General features: G+C 40.0%; 2 protein-coding genes across 2 annotated transcripts in view; both read left to right on the forward strand.

The window, feature by feature from the left end:
* LOC110068320 (E3 ubiquitin-protein ligase TRIM71-like) overlaps window positions 1-20433 on the forward strand; it is a 120439-nt gene that overhangs the window by 92261 nt on the left and 7745 nt on the right. The gene's annotated exons all lie outside the window — the stretch shown is intronic.
* Window positions 39-20027, forward strand: LOC149106876 (E3 ubiquitin-protein ligase TRIM45-like). The gene is made up of 4 exons (XM_089298821.1): window positions 39-1656; window positions 17134-17288; window positions 18387-18669; window positions 18889-20027. Exons 1-4 carry the CDS (start codon window positions 54-56, stop codon window positions 18969-18971), a joined length of 2124 nt encoding a protein of 707 aa, XP_089154947.1. The 5' UTR covers window positions 39-53; the 3' UTR covers window positions 18972-20027.

Genomic DNA, 20433 nt, shown 5'->3' on the forward strand with positions numbered 1-20433 from the left:
CACTTAAACTTTCAGTTCTTTGCTTTCACCTGTTGATATATTTTGAAAAAGTTATGGCCTGTAGAATGATGGAGACAACAGATCATGATCAGAAAAAAAGAATAAGATGCTACAATAGCCACAGGCCAATCAGCTTCCGGTCTCCAGAACCACTCGATTCTCATTCGTGCGCGGGTCCTGCTCTCGAGATTTTGGTGTGTTGGTGTGTTTACGTGATGGCTCAAAGTAGGAGCTTTATCGACGATGTGAAGAGGGAATTAGAATGTTCAGTATGTCAAGAACAGTTTGGTGAAACTAACGAACCGAAAATACTGAAATGTCTTCACTCTTTCTGCAAATCCTGTCTGGAAGCTTGGCTGCGACAGCTTGGTGGAGGAGCGTTGACTTGTCCAACCTGCCGTCAAATCACCGGATGCCCGAGCAACAACGTCAGCAGCCTTCCATCCAACCTGTTTTACAAGCAGATGGTGGACATTGTTACGGCTTACAGCGGACAAGGACAAGAAGATTCACCACACTGTGGAAACTGCGACGTAAGAAAGTCGTTGAAGTACTATTGTGCCGATTGCAATCACTTCTTGTGTGAAGACTGCGCTGGGGCACATAGAAAAATGAAAGCTCTTAGTGGTCATCAGGTTAAAGAAATTGGGAAATTCAAGCCAAGCGATGCCCGAGATTACGCCAGGAGAGCAAATGTTTGCAAGAAACACAACGATGAAGTACGATACTACTGTGAACAGTGTGTGATATGCATTTGCCGTGACTGCGCCATATTGGATCATCGAGACCACAACATCGTTTCGCTTGACGATAGATTCCAAAAGAAGAAATCGGAAATTGAGAGTAAGATGCAAGAAGTCCAGGCAAATGTTCATCGTTTAAGGAGCGAAAAAGAATCCCTTGAAAAACAAAGAATAAGAATGAACAAAAGCGTCGAACAAGCGACAGAAGAAATACACAGAACGGCGGAACGCAACATAGAATTGATTCGCCAGCATGAAGCAGGCATGACCGAGCGACTAATGAAGCAGAAAGAAACTTTCGATGCTGCATTTTCAAACACAGTGACCGGCCTGGACGAAAAACTGGTTGAAATGGAGAGCAGCTTGGACTTTGGCAACGAGATACTTCAACGAAATAATTTACCAGAGATTCTAAACGTGGAAGAAGTGCTTGAACAAAGGTTTCAGGAACTTATGGAGCCTTGTGCATTCAACTTGAAGGTAAATTATTCCGCTGTCAAATACGTTTCAAAAGACTTGTCGTCCCTGAAAGATTCACCGGGGAAGTTACTTACGACAAACACTGAACCTTCGTTAACGATGGTGGATGGCATGGGCCTGACAGAGGGTGCACAAGGTGAAGATTGCACTTTTACAGTGATTACAAAGGATTCACAGGGAAATAAGACCCACAGTGAAATTGACAGAGTTGAAGTTTACATAAAATCAACGCAGACGAGAGAAACCGTGAAGGTCGACATAACAGACTCACAAGATGGTTGCTATAAAGTTTCGTACAGGCCTGAGGCTAACGGAGAGTTTAAAGTACTCATAACAGTGGCGGGAGAAGCGATCAAGGGAAGCCCCTTCCAGTTGAAAGTGAAAGAAAGAAGAGGAAAAACTAAAGCAAGACGGGACAGGGTAGAATCGCCAGGTACCTGTTTTTTCCTTTGTTTCTTATTTTGATTACATTTTTCTTCGAGTAGGCTGTAAGAGGAACACACGTGGTAGATGATTCGGATGTCTTGCACTACTCCAGCACTTAGTTCAGTTGTCATGCAACTTCAAGTTGATGATAAACTTTAGTTAATATATACCACACAAGTGAATAGTTCTTGAAAAGAAATAACACGCAAACTGCGGTGATAAACATGGCGATAAAACGCATGTAAAAAAACAAAGTTCATTTACTTGACGTTTCGTATGTTTCAACATACATCTTCAGAATTGACCGTTACGAATAGAAGTAACAACTAAACTAGTAGTAATTAGAGATTATGAGAGTGCGTTCGACGATCTCACTTTAATATATAATTATATATCGTAAATAAATGATTTCACTAGCTGACTTTCAAACTTTGTCTATTGCTAAAATCAACATTTTTCAGCAGCAACCGAGGTTTTACAGTCAGATAGGCATAGCGGTCAAAGTCCATGCTAGTGAAGAGGTCACGATTTGTTGATACGTTGCGTGACGCTGCCAGTTTCTGTAGTCTCTCAAGTTTCATACTATATTTAAATTACGTACATTATTCTAAGCTAGCATTTGCAGTCGCGTGCTCGTTTCGCGACTAATTCGAGTATTTCCCCTGATGAATAAAGTAGTCTTATGGATCTTGCCTTCAGAGTAGTCTTTTCCACCGATTCCAAACAATAAAATTTCGACCGGATAAAGATTGAGCTATCTGTCGCGACTGGACTAACCAACAAATGCAATCAAAATGTAGCTGTTCCCACGGTTATCATCCCAAAGCCAAGTCGTGTTAATAAACAAGGACAATTCCCTCAGATTGCGATAAATGCTGCCGTCGAAGCGTTTAAATTCGCCAAAATCTAACGCTGAGAGCATATAATAGCGAGGCGTACGGCGACTGAATGGAAAGAAGTCAAAAAAAGATCCATCGGAAAGACGAGCTCACATGGCCTGCTCACATACTCACATGTTCGCCACATGTCTTATCACATGTCTTAGCATTAAACGGTACCAGTTTACTGGCCGTGACATGCCCCTGCAAAAATCAAACAGGGTGGCCATTTTGGTGTCCTTACAGGAATGTGTTTTTTTCCGGCCTAGAACCGTGCACAGGGAGACCAACTCTGAAAAGCCACAGGTCAAAATTAGGTTTGCATTCCGCTTCGTCGAACGCAATTACAATTTAAAATAAGTAACTAATTAACAATTACAGTGACAGAAGCTGAGAAAAATTTGCATATAAACAGTGCAAACTAATAAAGATAAAGCTTTTCGCTGCTTACATTATCATTTAGAGAGGGTTTTAATTCCCTTATTAGCAGAGTCTCTTTTATCTTACAATGTGTATCTGTCCGACCTTTTGCTAATATATCAAAGTGGTCCCATTTGAAGTTGTGACCAGTTGACGTGACGTGGTCTGCAATAGCAGAAGCATGACAGCTACTCGTGATCGATTTAAAATGTTCTGTTTTTCTGTCATGCAATCTACGTTTTGTTTTCCAATGCAGAAATCCTGGCAGTCCAAACAACTAGCCTTATACACAACTTCTGACAGTTGGGAACGGTTGATCCTATCTTTGTAGGGAAATAAACACTTGATGCGATAAGCGCTTTGGAAAATAACTCTAAGATTAATGCAACCATAAAACTTATTAGTGCAGGTCTTCAGTTGTTTGGTAACAATTTTTGCTTTGTACAAAAGACCTGCATTAATAAGCAGCGAAAACCTTTATCTTTATTAGTTTGCATTGTTTATATGCAAATTTTTCTCAGCTTCTGTCATTGTACGTAATTGTTAATTAGTTACTTATTTTAAATTGTAAGTTAGTTGTTACTTCTATTCCTACCGGTCACTTCTGAAGATGTATGTTGAAACATAGGAAACGTCAAGTAAATGAACTTTATTTTTTAATTAACAAATAGTAAACGCCATAGCGTGCACTATTGAGTTATGGGTGCACGCGGGAGGTTGCTAAGCACGAAAGAAGCGTAAGAGTCGCACGAGGCGATAGCCGAGTGCGACTCTAGCTTCTTGAGTGCTTAGCAAACCTCCCAAGTGCATCCATAAGTCAACAGTGCACGCTATGGCGTTTACCATTTGTTTTATAACATAACATTGTGACATTGGAACAACAAAAGTCCTTTTATTAAGCTACATCACAAAAAAATGTTCGTGTAGTCTTACATGACAAGAGAAAACAAGCGCGCGAAAATTCATTCATGACAACCGACTGCACACCAGTAACTCGATAAAGTTTCATCTTCAGACAACTGTGAAGACAGTTTTGCATTTCTGGCAGAAGAACGTCGGCCATTACTTTGGAAACAATGTGTGTCAAAAGATTTGCCTTGTAAACATTAGCACACACGTCAGCAGCGTACACCCATGGGCAAATAGTAGACCAAGGCTGTTGCCTAAGAAAATTTTTAAGGAGCCCTTTGGGCTCCTTCCACCAAAAGTTGGGAGCCCAAGCCACCTTTCTAGGAGCCCAGATAAAATTCTCCGTGGTCAATCCGGGGGAGGGGGGGGGGGGGTTGGTGAGTTTGAGGAAGAAGGGAGGGTTAATTGTGGAAATTTTGGGGAGGGGTCCTGGGGCAGAGATTTTTCATGAGACACTACTATGGTCTAATATCAATCAAATTTTATAAATAAAGCATTCAGCAAAGTGATCAGGTCATGGCTGAGATAGAATACTATTTATGGTCAAACTCAATAATTGGTGTATCCATGCAAGTTGCTGCAGCTTTTTTTATAAAAATTTATATTGCTGCTTTTGTTTTTGAGTTTTGCAATTCTATTTTAAAAAGACGAAATATGTTGTACAAATCATGAAATGCAAGCTGCAAATGAAAACAAATAAAAATGAAAGAGGCATTGGAGGGGGGGGGGGGGTTGAATTTGGCCTCACTGAAATGTGCGTTCCTTCCCCAGGCTTGGGACATTAGTATAAACTAAAGGTGATTTTGAGGCAGCATTACAGCAATATTGGCCACTTCTTTGGAGAAAATAAATTCTTGTATATTGGGCGGAGTCGCGACAATTCATTTGATAATTTAAAATATAGAACCCTAGTATGCAAAGAGAATTGCAATGATGTGTTCTTTTTGCTGGCTAGTTACTCGAATTATCCTTTCAGAACCTAAAGAAATTCATTCAGTACATCTAAGTGAAGTTTTCTTAAGTATCGGACAAATATTTAGACACATTTATCTTTTTTCAACTGTAAATATAATGTCAGCAGGATCATCACTCCAATTCCAAAAATATTTGTTATCGAAGTAGTTATTTTGCAACTCGGAATCAGCAAGGCATCAACAGAGACACAATTCATTGGCATACATGATGTACATTTATTCAATACAGAGCTTGCAATGCATTATAGGGCGATTTTCAAAGATGGCTGTTTTCGGCTGTTTTGTGAGCGGAGAGAGACTTTGTTGCCGTGTTTTTGACCAGATTTCTCGCCATAAAAGCAAAACAGGACCAGAGTAGCAGTTGTTTGCCGTTTAATTTATTGTGTGAATGATTCTTTGACCGGTTTCATGAGAAGATTGAAGTCAGCGGACAGATTACATGGGAATGAAAACTTCATGTTTATGCGCCCACTCGCGCTCCTCGAACAAAACTTTAGTCGCCCGCACTCGTAACTTAGGCGCCTCAGGCGACCGGGCGCCCGTTAGGCAGCAGCCTTGGTAGACGCTAAATCAACCAATCAGAGCGCGCGCTTTGCTTTAGTTATGTTATAACATGCGTTTTATTGCCATGTTTATCACCGCAGTTTGCGTGTTATTTCTTATCAAGCTACAATGGCCGAAGAAAAAGAGTATTTGTGACATTAAATAGTTCTTTCCGGGCATTCTGATTGGCTAGCTCGGAGGTACATAGTGAAAAGATTACAATAACAATGGCAGTAATAGACCTCTTTAGATTGGGCGGTTTGTTTTCACATTGTAGACCACGTGATATTCTCCAGAGAATTTTTCTTTCATCTTTCTTAAAATTATTCATTCATGCACATGTGACTTTAAAAATTTGAAAGCAAGAATTCTCAAGAGTATCATTACGTGGTCTACAATGGGAAAACAAACCGCCCAGGCTAAAGAGGTCTATTGAGACAATCCTCCATAGGAAAAACGATGGCGACTGGTACATTTACCCATAGTTCGTAGCGCAAGAAAACCTTAACAACGCTCATAAAAACGTACAGAAGAGTTATGAAATCTTCAAACCTAGGCTACTCAGTGTGCTTAGTACAGGAACAAATATTGTAAAAATTTGGCTTTGTGCCATATAGGCTGTGTTAGGTTCGCAAGGTATTGTGGTAAAATGTACAGCCGGCATCTTTTTTCCTACGGTGGATTGCAGTGATAATACAAAAATTCGACAGAAAGTTTTAATAGTTCGTAATCGTCCGGGTGAGGGTAGTTCTGAAAAGAACTGTTGTTTGTGACTGACGTTTCGACAGCCTGATCTTCGGGGTCAAGTGAATTGTGTTTGTCAGTCGATGCTGTTATAAGTCTGGTCCGTTAAAAGTGATTGGTCAGTTTAGCAATGATGGTATTGGCTGAAAGACTCGTGTAAAGTTTGTCGTCAGTTATTGGCTGGCTTCGATCCGTGTATGTTAGTCGAATTCGTCGGCTTTAGGTCCATCTATTGTTAGTCAAATTAAGTCGGTATGTTGATGATGTACAGCAATGTGATTGTTGGCATCACCAACAGGTCTCAAAAACCGCTGATTGGCTGAGGACTTTTCTTAAGGACGCGTGCGCAGAACGTTGACCGCTGACTTACTGCGGGGATTGGAAGCGCGATGGAGCGGCCATTGAACGGTAATTTGTGAGAACTGCACTAGATTGCGCTCTTTTCACCTCAAGTTGCTGCTTTTTGCTTGGCCAGTTTGTCAGTATATTTGCAGTTTTATTGATAGGTATTTACGAAGAAAGACTGGTTGTCGAGGAAGAACATAAAATCAATGGATTACAGTTGATGTTTCCCGGCAACGACGATGTTAGACGCTTAGAGGAACACAGCAAATTCGGCGCGAAATTCTGCAACATCCTTGCACTGGTTTCTGTTTGGGATTTATGTATACTGGAAGGATCTCTGGTGGATTCGTTCCCTTTTAAAATCTACCCTAGTCCCAGAGGTATTTCTTGATTTTTCTTCTTTTCGCGAAGCGGCGAACACGAGTCGCGAAGCGGCGAGAAAGGAAAACCTCCTTCGCGACTCGTGTTTTCACCGCTTCGCGGCTCTCTTGCAACTCTCTCATGCGGAGAAAAATCAAGGAAAATCTCTGGGACCAGGGTATTTAAATTCAGAAGCGCTTCGCAATTTTGCTTGCTTTGATGTCATCAACCTTTTTCCTGTAATCGATCATCCATTTTGTCATCCTCTCGATTCTCCGATTCTCTATTTGAGCTTTCTTCTGGTTCGTCGTCGTCTTCATCTCCACTGTTTTTGTCTTCTTCATGCTGAGCTGTCATTGGCATACATCTCAGCTGATAAGGTAAAAGTCAAGAATAAGAAATTGGTAAGCAGGATTCTGTATACATACAGTTAAGAAGGTCATTAACATGTTTGTAATGTTTCCACCTTTCAATAAAACTCCATACCAGTGGCCATAGCACCTGACCATGCAATGTCTTCATTACTTAGGAATTCGAAAACGGAAAAAAAAACAGAAGATTATTAACGATAATTATTTTGACAGAATTTTTTTTGAATTTTTTATTGAGGTAATTTCAATAATTTACCACAAGTTTAATGATTTTGTTACAGTTTTGAGGCAATCTATTGCTTCTTAAGCCTCCTCTTTTGAAAATTTGATTTTCCTACACAGTTACAAAATTAGCTACCATCTAAAATAGAGCGAAGGATTTCAATCTTTTTCCCTGTGAAAACTTCAAGGTGGTTCTGAAAATTATGTGCCTCACCTCAGCAGCACAAACCATTTCATGTCCTGTGAAGTTTGGCAGCGATAATTTTCTCTTTCAACGGATACAAAACCAAGGAGATGCTGAATGTCAATACCCCCTTGACAAGGTCGGACTGTGCCACCCTCCATGGTCACGTGAACATTGCGGTGACTCTTAGTGATATTATCTCCCAAATCAACTACTTCCATTTTATTGTGACTTTGAACATCCACAACTGCAGTGCACATATGCCATGAACTTGTGGACCAGATAGTGCTTGGCATGCAAAAAAAAAGCTTCCTTGATGAAGAGCGTGAACTTTCTATTCTGCAAATTTTGGGTGAAACATTGTACATTTCTGCTCTCGGAGTATACAGTAACACTGAAACTTCTATCATAACTTTTATTGGTGTTACCTTCTTTTATTAATGCAAAGTAGACTCATCTTCTGTCTACGATCATTGGCTGGACAATAATTTTGTTATGATCCATGCCAAATTTTTCTGTTTTCTAAGTTGGGCAGTAAGTGGAAATACAAAAAAAAAAAAAAAAAAAAAAAAAAAATGCTGGCTTAGACTAACTAATTTAATTCCAGTTGATGATTACTAGCAACATGTGATTTCACGTTTATGGCTTCCCTTATTAAACAAATTTTGTTTTTGTACTTCTGTCTTCTTGTCTGTCGACCAAGGTCTTTTCATAGTTAAGTATTGGCTGTGGGTGGCAGCTGAACCCACGAACTATGTACACATCAGTGAACTGTGACTGGCTCCTTTCATTTTGAGATTTAAGCCATTTGCCCTCTGGATGGGACAGTTTTTCTAGCACACACACAAAAAGATGTTATGCCAGATATCCGTGATAAAATACTAGGTAAAAAGTTTCTCTCTGAACTACTGTAGATACATGTACATTTATTTTGCAACTGCCCAAACAGTCCAGCAGCATGCTGATCACAGGAAGCTTCCATTTCAGTCGGATCATAGAGGTGTTTACCACCCTTGTGTATAGTGCTTAGTCAGTGCTCTGTGAAACTGTTGAACATGTTTGCCAAATTTTGTTTCTGCTACAAATGTTCACAACATTTTAATTTCTATTAACAGTTGAGTACAGTCAAAGATAATATTATCTTGATACCTTCATTAAACATGGGTTAGCACTTCAGCCTTTTTGTTGTTTATTAGCACTGAGGCATGCTGAAATATAGTTAAAATTTGTAATGAGCCTTGACTACAGAGTGATGGTTGACTCTAGGGAGACAGGTTTATCATTATTATTATTATTATTATTATTATTATTATTATTATTATTATTATTATTAATGATCCCATTCTCAAACTGCAGCTTCTTTTGGCTTTTGCAAAAAGTGACTTATTTGTATGTTTTCTATTTCAAATGATAAAATAAATTTACATGTTTGGTCACATTTTTTTTTGTTTTTTTATGTGAATGGAATGGTTGGGGCAGAGACTGGTCATGCACAACTTGCCAGTCAAAATAGGGTTTTAGTTTCTTTGTGTTTTCTCCAGTAGCTTTGCAGTGACTTGTTAAAGCTCCTCAACTACATTGTGTATGCTTTCATGTTGTAATCTGGTGACATTTAAGTTAGCATTCTGCTGCATGATTTAAAAGGTCTAATGTAATTATTTTGATGCTATACCTTTATACCTGTAGGGAAACCAGATTTGATAATGATTAGTATTTTTCCATTCTTTTATTTTCTTTCAGACATTTTCTTTGAATGATACATTTTTTTCTGACATTCAGATTCATGAAGTAATTTTCATTTTTTTTTTAATCTTAAATCCTAAATATTGTTTTTTAGCTTTTATATTCCAGCAATACCTGGAACACACATTGAATCTGGCTCTCTGTTTTTATTAAAAATCAACGAGTTGAGTCTTTTAGGTAGAGTTGTGTCAACTAGAAAAGCATTTTCTGTATGTTGAACTTTTGGTACTGATGCTGGAAAGCCCTGTTTAGGGATGCTCCACAAAGTAAACGCAGGTATTGTATGGTGCAAGATAATTTTTCCTTTATTGCTTCAAGAACAAAAGAAACCATTACAATGCCTGATTAGAAGCCAGTGAAGTGCTTATGCTACCAACCTTGCATCCTACTACAGTGTACAATTATTTTTACCTCTGAGAAGTAAGCTTAAATATAAGCTTATGTACCTACCTATCTCGGCGAAATATGTTTGCTGCAAACTATTCGCTCCTCTGTGTCTGCTTGAATTAACTTAAGCTTAAGTGTTTGTTGCAAATGTTCGGGCTTAAAAAACGCTAAATCGCTGTTGTCAAGATCTGTCAAGGCTCTCGAACACTGTAATGAGGCGTTAGGGGTACTCTAGTCAGCCTCCCTGAACAGGTATCACTAGCGGAACTTTGCGGAAGGGAACAAGTTGTTCCGTTTAATACTTTTCCGTGAATTTTCATTTGGCCGAAAGTACAGAAAAATATAATTCATTTCATTAACAGGGCATATCATTGATTACCACAAAAAGTAAAACAAGATGTAAAAGAAATCCATTGTTTTCTTTTTTTTTAAGTTAGGTAAGCTAAATTTTTCAAAGCAGGTCCACCTTTAAATGGCGGGAAATATTCGAGAGCTCACGGTGGCGCTGAGAAGACAGACTACAACTTCATCTTGATATTCTAAACAAAGAGAGGCGTGCAATTTAACAAACTGACGTCAGTTTTTTTATGCGTGTGTCCTCTTATTGATGATAAGTTGCGGCATAACATTGCAGTAAACTTTGACAATGTTATGACGAAATTTATCATCAATAAGAGGACAGACGCATAAAAAACTGATGAAGGCGTAATTCAGCCGATTGTCAAAATTTGAACAAATGTACGAGCAGCCTAGTGAGAGGCTCAACTACGTGGCAAAATCTTATTTGTCGTCCGCCATTTTGAAACATTTGAAGGCGACTTTGAAGGCGGGAAATGAGTGCACATGCTCAGCGGTTTTTGAGACCTGTTGGCATCACCATTTCTCGTGGCTCGTTTGTGTTCAGTAAGTCTCGTTACTGAACACGATAATAACAATAATGATAATGATAATGATAATGATAATGATGATGATGATGATGATGATGATGGTGATGGTGATGGTAAAGGTAAAGGTAAAGGTAACGGTAATGGTAATGATAATAATAATAGCGGAGCCCCATACCCCAGAAAATTTGGTAACCCCATCGATCTCAAAAATTTTGGTTGTCACGTGATTGTCCTACGTCCGTCCGTACGCCCGTACCTTGAAACAATACTTTGAAACTAAGAGAGTAGCACCATTACCATAGCTACATCTTTGATTTTGGGCATCCACGTTATGGTTAATTGACAGCTGTCATAACAAACTATCCGCTGACCGGTATCAAGTGACCATATTGCGAACTCAAGCTTAGAGCTCATCGAGGCTGGGTGTTTTTTAAGTTGACCGCTGACCAGTTTTTGGTTTTCCGATTGGATAGCGGGCTCAAGTCAGGTTATGTCTCTGGAGGAGAAGGAGGGAGTACGCGCAAACGTAAAATGTCGGCGGAAATTAACCTCTGGCGCGTTGACGTTTCTTCTAACAAATTTGTTGCACAATCGTCTCTTGGAAAGTCCATGATATATTGAGTACGTAATTTCCACAATTTTGGTTATGCTTATTGGGTACAGTTTGTTAAAATTTAATAGCAAAACCACACGCTGAACAATTACATGCTCACAGTTGATCATTTTTTTAGTTTCTAATCTAAGAAAAAATAATTTTCTTTTTCCTTTATGGTCAGTTATTGCAATCAGGAGCTGCGCTTTTAGGCTTGGCTAAATCTATATATTAATTTTTATTCCAGAAAGCTCTCTCACCTACCGGTGATCTACAGAGAGGTCCTGTTCTAAATATATCAATGATAATAATGCAGAAAGAAAAAGAAATTACATAACTGAGAATGATTCCAAAAATTTACATTTAAAATCGGATATGGTACGCGAGTTTCTTAAATCTCTATCTAAATTATTTCAATCTTTGAAGGCATGGTAACAAGTTCCTTGCTTTCCTCAATTTCTTTTTACAGATAGGCTAAGAAGTCTAAGATCATCTTTGTTGCGTGTACTGTAACCATGTACACTACTGATTCTTAACTGGTTCTATACTGTGGGAAGTTATTCCATTAACGCATTTATAAACAAAGAGGCAACGATGAAAGAGCCTCCGTTGTGCTAAACTTAACCAGCCGAGTTGACGAAGTGCCTCCGTTGCGCAAGAATACAAAGGTCTATCTAAAATAAGTTTAGCAGCCTTATTTTGCAGCAACCGTAGGTTGTTCATAGGAGCAGCATTATTCTTGTCGCCCCATACCATGTCAGTGTAGTCTAAGATGGGAAGGACGAGGCTTTTTTAGTAAAAAAGACGTGCACTTAACGGTAGTAAGTGCTTAATTCTGCGCAGCAGACCTAATCTTTGGTTCACCTTAGATATTACATGTTCAACATGTTCAGACCATGTAAAATTAGAGGCCCGGGGCCTACTCCCAGAAAAATTTGATGGGGGTGTGCGCCCCGCTTCCCAAAACCCTTACCCTAGTTATGACCAAAACCTGCGATTTTCCCTACCCTATTTATGACCAGACCAAAAATTCAATACCCTATATTATGATCGTTGCGGCTGACACAGTTGCATAAACATAAGTTTTGAAGGGCTTTTGTTGATGGTCTTGTTGATAATGATGAAAATGTAGCTTTTTCTGAAACATATCCAATTCAAGACTTTAGTACAAAAACTTTACCTTACCTTTCTGACCAAAAACCTTACCTTACCTTTCTGACCAAAACGGCTGAAAAACCATACCCTTTGGGGCCGCACATACCTATATAGCCAATATTAGGGAGTACCCTCCCCCCCGGATTAGAGGAAAGTACAACCCCTAGATATTTAAAACTCTCCACACCCTCAACTTCAGTGCCACAAATAGGCACCGATATACTATTGCCTTTACGTAGCCTAAAATCACTATCAATAAGCAAGGATTTGGTCTTCCCGACGTTAAGAGTAAGCTTATTATCATTTAACCAATTTGAAATACCAAGCAAGTCGTCATTGAGAGCGCTTTCCAAGTCAGCTGGGTTTGAAGAATAACAATAAAGTACCGCATCATCAGCATACAGGGCTACTCTAGAGTGCTTGATGACGGTGGGCAAATCGTTTATATAAATAAGGAACAAAAGGGGGGGGGGGGGGGGAGAAAATGCTGCCCTGGGCCACACCGTTTGTAACGGGCAACATATCAGATAATTCGGGGCCACAGGGTGTATACTGAAACGGCCACTGAGATACGATTCAAACCATTCAGCTGCATCAGAAGTTAGCCCTAAAGACGACATCTTGCGTAGCAAAATTGTGTGCTCGACCGTATCAAAGGCCTTACATAGGTCCGAGAATACAGCACCCCACAACTAGAGACTAGAAATAGCAGTAATTGTCGAATGTTTAGGACGAAACCCGAACTGCTTATCACTAAGTAAATTATGTCGATTAAGGTGCTCACACAATTGATGATGCACCGCCCTTTCTAAGATTTTGCTAAGAGTTGGTAAAATAGAAATAGGGCGATAATTAAGGTGAAATATGGCGATAATTAGGGCGCTAATTAGGGCGAGAATTAATGTTAAGGTTTCTGCCAGTCTTACCAATGTAGGAAGCCTGGCAGTCGGAGCATTCGATCTTTTAAACTGCTCATTGGTCAGCATGTGGTAACGTAATTTTAGGTTTGTGGGCTACACGGATGTTGTAGGGCTGTAGGATCTGTGAGATGGTTTCAGAAGTGCCCTTAATGAAGGTATAGTCACTGTAGTAACAGGTGTCGGGTTCCTGTTCGCTGCGTCAGCTTCAGTAGGTCTGTAAATGTTTCGTCTAATAAAGTCAGTTTGTTCTTGTGAAAAACACGTTCAAGATATCTGTTTTCGTCACATAAGCGGTCTGGTGTGTCGCAAACTAGTTCCGCTCGTCTCGTCAAAGTCTTTATAGTCATGGCTTTGTGTGAAGTCGGGTTGTAGGATGATTCGTCAAGTAATCTGTCGGTATGCGTCGGTTTTCTGTACACTGTCGTTCGCAGTTCGATGTTGTCGCGGATTACCAAACAGTCTAGGAAAGGAAGCTTTCCATTTTCTTCGATTTCTTTGGTAAACTGGATGTCAGCGTCCTGTTCGTTAAGGTGGTCGTGAAAGCGTCAATCCACCGTAGGAAAAAAGATGGCGGCTGTACATTTTACCACAATACCTTGCGAACCTAACACAGCCTACAAGGCACAAAGAAAGTGAATTTTTACAATATTTTCCCCTGTACTAAGGACATTGAGTAGCCTAAGTTTGAAGATTTTGTAACGTTTCTGTACGTTTTTATGAACGTTGTTAAGGTTTTCGTGCGCTAAGAACTATGGGTAAATGTACCAGTCGCCATCTTTTCTCCTACGGAGGATTTCGTCTTTGTGAACGGCGGTCGTCAGCGTAGCATAACCAAAGCGGTATCGTTTGTCGGCAAGTTGCAAGGGCGCGTTCCTCCACGTGTTTCATCACAATTTCTGCGACAAAAACAGAAACAGTCGAAACAGGCGACCCCATGGCTGTTCCATACAACTGTTTGTAGTGTTTACCGTTGTACTGAAAGTAAGTCGATGTAAGGCAAAGGTTCAGTAAGTCCATGATGTCTTCTGTCGGTAACGGTAGTTTAAAGTGCCACTGAAACGAAATTTTTGTATGTGAGATTTTTGCTTAGTAATAAAGTTTCAACCTTACTTGGAAACACTGCAAACTTTTTTTTCGCATGCGGTAAGCGAAAACTGCTTTTTCAGCCGTTCGAAGTTGGCTGGTTAAGCCCAAAATTGGCGGCCATTTTGGCGCGGCCAAAACAGCCTAGTGACGTCACTGGTTGTATTACTCTCATGCTGCGCTGAAAATTTAGAGTGATTACGGGAGAAGAGATTACTGTTCGAAGCCCCCCAAAAAACATCTTAAGGACATCTCAGAGCTGTAAAGCAGATAATCACAGTAGCCTTAGACATGAAGAGTCGGAGAGTCGATCCTGGGGCTTTCCAGTCTATTCAATTGGATATTTGCAGGATATTTTATGTAAGCAAGCAAACGAGTGGGAGTTCTTAGATCGCAAAATGATCGGGACTCTTGGTGAAATGCCAGCACTCAATTAAACAATATCTACACTCATAAAGTGAAAAAGACATGAAAACAAGAGAAAGCGGCTTTTGAAAATATTATCCGGACTGCTGCTGCACGAATCGCAGCAACAACGCTTCGAGTTTTCGAGTTGCTTCGCTTCGAGGAAACCGGACGCTTTGTGAGTTTCACGGCGGACGAGATTGTGCCACAATGACCTTTAGTCCAGTTGTATCTACTACATCCTACAAGTTATCAAAACAGCAACGATTTAAGAACCCTCTTCTTTTATATGAGGGAGCGAATTTAAACTATAAAGGTAAACTAAGCTGCCATGACCCTACAGGTATGTTTTCAGGAAACGAGAGAAAGCGTGACAAAGTCGGCGGCGAAAGGTCACATATGCAAATTAGTTCAAATTCTGTTTAATGAACCTTCGAAAGGAGTGTAAACTAGTGACGTTTTAACGAATTGTTTTGAACTTGGATATTATTAAATGAAGATCATAGACATAAGTATGTGCTAAAGAACTCAAAGTAATCCATCGGCCGTGAAATATTGCAATTGGGAGATACGTGTAAAAGAGAAGCGAAATTCCCGCTTTGTTTACACTGATACGTATGCGGCGATAAAGCAAACCCTGCTGCGGATCACAATTTTCAAAGATACATTTTGTCTACCACAAGAACTCTCACTTATTAGTATCATAAAAAGATGCCCTCAGTGTGCAAAGAAGTACTCGACTCAAAGATGGTGGACCGTTAATAACTTCGTGATTGTGCGGATGGCTGATGCGCTTACGGCTTTTAATGCAGTTAAGTTGCCGAGATATATTCGAACCTTGTTAATAGACCTTAGATAAACGTGAGAATCCAAATTTCAGAACCAGGCTGAAAACAGACGACGAAATATCGTGTTTAGACTTCAGGACGTGATATAAAAGTTGCCACACTCGTCTTCGAAATCTCCAATCGAGTACTCAAGATGTTCGAAAAGTATACTGAGCTGTTATAATCTGTAGCATTTATTCTGGTGAATCTACACTCTCTAGCGCCCTCCAACGTTTATGATGTGTATTTCCTGTCAAGGCTGGACAGAAATTACAAGGCAGAAAACTAGTAGGTATCGACAATATGAAGAATAAACTTGAATAACTCAAGTGAAAACAAGAGAGAATCTATAGCGCTTCTTGCGTGAATACAACTAGTGACGTCACAAAGTCCTTAAACTCGGTTCCAGAGCCCGGACACAGTTTTGCTCCAAAAAATCGATTTCAACATCTAAAAAAAGCACTTTTCGTTAGGATATGGCAGAAATAAAGTTCACCATTACTTAAAGCACGTTTGAAACTATAGATTGGGGTAAAAAAAGAGACTACGAAAATTTCGTTTCAGTGGCACTTTAACTGTAGATTGTTGTATAGCGGTCTCGGTACACTGTAAGGCCAATTGAAGTGGAATACTGGTGAACAGTGATTTGACGTCAAGGGACACAAGTAGTAGTCTTGATCCTGTAGTCAGGAATCAGTACTGTCTTAATAGCGCCAATAAAATTCTCCGTAGATTGTAGTTTGCGTCTTGATTTGTCAGTGAGGAGTTGCAGTATGGCAGTAAATTACTTTGACAGTAGGGGACCCACAGAATGACACTATAGGTTGCATCGGTGTACCAGGTTTGTGCAGTTTCGGTAGTCCGTAAAGTTTCGGTGGTTGTCGCACTGAGCACCTCAGTCGATAATTGTGTCAATAGCGTCAGTCTTTTTAAGCGTAAGTATTTTTTTGTTAAGTTTATGTTAAAGTGCTGTCGTCGGGTCGCGTTTAAGTTCTTCGTAAGTTTGTCTGTCGTTAGCAAGTGTGCCCATTTTGTACCGTGGAAGCAATTCTGCTTCTGATGTTATCCTTGGCAGATTCTGGTAAGTCTCGTTGACGAGGCAGAACCGCCTGAACACTAGATGCAATAGAGTCGGTCGGTATCCGTTTAGGCGTCACTGAGTGTTTTAGTCCATAGGACAGTACGTGAGTCTCAGTTTTGTCTAAGGGACAGGAAGAAATATTCCTGACCCAGTTTATCGTCAGTTTTCGCTCGTTTTTCTGTCTAAATCAGCCGCTATACCTGACTAGAAGCACAATGTAAAAGACAGATTAAAAGAATTGTTACCAAGTGTTCGCGAACCAGCTATAGCGATTGTACTTGGATTTCCACACACATAGTCCACTGCCATAAGTGTTCGTCGCCATGTATCTTCCCCTTCGTCTCAAGATTAAAGCCGTTTAATTTGCTGTGCGTTGAAAAGATATACTAGAAACTGACTTTGAGTCTCATAACTCTTATAACCCGTTTCTTTATTATGTTTCCGTTATTGATAGCTGCAGCATGGCTGTCAGGTCGGTTCAACCATCGTTTTCAAATTTTCCCTGATGCATCCTCGGGCCCGAGAGGTGTGGAGGATACGACTCTGAAGAGATGTATTGGCCTAAATCAGCCTCGACAGTGGAATTATCCCAATGCTCCATCAAACAGGGTGAGGCTTTCTTCACATAGCTAACATTCATTGACCAGGTGATTTGGTGGGGGGGGGAGGGGGAGCAAAATAGAGATAGTAACAAAGTCTAACGACAAGGATATAAAATAGATAGGAAAAGCAAAGGAAAAGGACAGAAAACGCTACTTTTAACTCAAATTGGTGTGAAAATGTTATTATTTCACTAATAACATTTATGTAAGCCTGATGGACGTGCAGAATATATCTAAAATCTTTTCTCTTGTCAAAACACATTGCTAGATAGAGATCTTTGTCAGAATTTATGTGGCACCATCTCGGCGGCCTAAGAGGTAAACATCAAATAGGCATTTTTCAACAGTGTTAGTGCTGGGAAAACTCTAGCTGTTACTCTTTTCCACTAGAAATTTCTGGACCTCCTCCTTTGCCAACAAATTTTGTTGTCACAATTTCCCGCCAGCATAAACTTTAGCCGAGTTTACACCCACTGAAAACATGTGGTGGTGTATAGTATATATGTAGCTTCAGTGAGAACGGGGAAGAAGGAATTTGGCAGATGAGTATGTTTCCAGACGCCATACGTACAATAACTTTATTACTTTTGTTTCGACACTTCAATTCAGTGGTGGGGGCCGGGGGGAGGGGAAATGATCGGTGGGCTTCCAGGACCATATCTACACCGTAAATTGTAAGGGCAGGGAGTTCTCGAGGGATTTACAAAATGAAACAAGTTTCAGCCAGATAACAAGCACAGCCCACGGGAAATAGTCAGCTCACAGCTCAGGATAAGGGCTATGAGTGGAAAGCATTGCCCAAGAACTAGCAAGAACTCACCCAGGAACAGACATCTGAAGAAACAGATCCATTGCATGTGATCAGATTTAGACTCCAGGCCACCAGTCAACGTTCCTTTACTAGTTTCCACCAATTAATTAATTGATGTTTCTTGCATTAATGAGCAGCATTATTATTCACTGAATTAATTTTCACAGAGGGTATGTACATTGCTTATTGATTAACAGACTCGAGAATTTACTGAAAACGTTTGACAAACCGTCAGTGCATGAATTCTTATTTAATGAAGATATGTAAGGCGAGGTTTCATTCCTTTTGTCGCAGCGGTTTGAAAATCAACAATTTGATCAAGACAACAAACGAAACAGTGCTGACCTTTCTGAACCGCCTCGTGCTTTCAACTGGACAGCCCCTGGGACGGTTCCATGTGCATCTTCACGCCCCGAGCAATGTACTGTGGAAGTTTTTGGACTCCCACCGGACGCATCGGAGGAACTAGTAATTAATTATTTCGAGAGTGCCAAGCGATCAAAGGGAGGCCCTGTGTCTACTGTAGTCATTAATCCCGTATGTCAGAAGTGCCTGGTGACTTTCGAATCCGCTGAGGGTAAGTCAGGAGACTTAACACGCTTTTAGCAGTTGCGCTTATCGTGCTATTGAAACGGCCGACATGATCATTTTTGACCAACTAATTAAATTATGAAATTGATAGGATCCTCGGGCCGTTTTAATCGAATGAGTAAAATAATTAAAGATATCAAATAAACGGAAAAGTGGCCAGGGTGTAAGTGGTCACGGTGAAACAGTGAGTCCTTTTGTCTCCCAGGGTCGGAACGGCGCCCTAAACACCTAAAAAGACGTACCTTGCAGAGGAAGACGGCTGTACTGATGAAAGTGATATCATCGTAATTGTCAGTGGCATCTTACCGTCTACTAGCGAGGACGCCCTGTTAAATTACTTTGAGAATCGAAGAAGATCTGGTGGAGGTGAAGTTTCCAACGTCCATTTTACTGACGACGGGAAAGTTATAATAACTTTTCTTGAGGTGAACGGTATGTGTGATAGCGCTTCCTAGCTTTCCGTGTACGTATGAAGTGTATGTTATGCCTTGCCAAAAGGAATTAAAAAAACAACAACAACAACAATTTATTGGTATTCCCATATAGATGGTGTTACCTAAATACAGAATCGCTAAATAAAAATTCAAAAACAAAACAAATTACAACAGCAACAAGAAAGAAAAATAAACATAGTTAGTTACAAGATTCTCGGCTTCATTTTAAGTTCTAGGGTTACAAAGTTCTCTTATTTGTAGTGCTTCATATGTAAAGTAACCTAGTTTTTTACTACTGTTTTCACTACTAAGCGACTTTCGAAATCAAAACACTCTTTGGAATAGACTTTCGTCATTCAAACAGCGGTATCTTTCATGTCTAGGAAGCGGAGCGGCTTCACATTCACGGCGAAAATGTTGGCGATCCCTAAAGGGATTGCAAATTTGAGGGATGTACTGTAGCTGTGTAGGCGACTCCGCGGTGGACGCTTTCTAGCTCAGGTACATCCCTGAAATTTGGTCAATGCAATCCTCTGTCTGGTATCTTAACTTTGCCATTCATAAATTTTTCAGAATTCGACTTTTAAGAAAATTATTTGCCATTATTGGATTCCCATGCAAACACCGTAATTTCTGACGCGTGTTGCCTGCTCATCAAGATGGCTTCCAAAACCATGATAAGGGTTGTTGATTGATCGGTTGATCGATTGAACGATTGAGCGATCACTGGCTGTTTTCGCGCGGTAGCTGTGTACTTTATTTTTTGTTCCAAGCAAATTGTGAGACATTAAAGGCAGCAATTGGATCTAAGATACCTAATTTAGCCAATAAGGGAGCAGAACCTGCTCGTTGGTCTGCGTTGGTAATAAGTCGAACAACACACTTTTGTAAATAAAAAGGTTTATCTAAAGTGACGTGTTAATTGAAAACCCGGCAGAGTTACAATAAGTGATATTATATTCTAACCACCCTGAAACGATTATAAAATATTTTGTAGCTAATCTTAATATGGAAAAATTACGCAATTCTAAATGACACTGACTCAGAAAGTTCTTCCAATCGTTGTTTTCGAGGTCATAATTTGCATCCTTAAGTAACGGTTTTGAGCACTCTTTTAGCTATATCTGTTTTACGTTCCGAACAATTTTGTTCTTAAGTTTTTGACTTCAAGAGTGTAATTTTTACACCAGATTTATGTAATAAAAAATATAGGTTAACATTCTTGTTTGAGAGAAAACGAGCATCTATTTCGCTATCGAGCTTAGCTTGAGGAGAAACTGTTACGTTGTGTACGTGCACGCGCTCATTTGCGCGTG

This window comes from Orbicella faveolata, unplaced genomic scaffold (assembly GCF_042242905.1).
Source record: "Orbicella faveolata isolate gen_17 unplaced genomic scaffold, um_ofav_v1 contig_3, whole genome shotgun sequence".
Classification (NCBI taxonomy): domain Eukaryota; kingdom Metazoa; phylum Cnidaria; class Anthozoa; order Scleractinia; family Merulinidae; genus Orbicella; species Orbicella faveolata.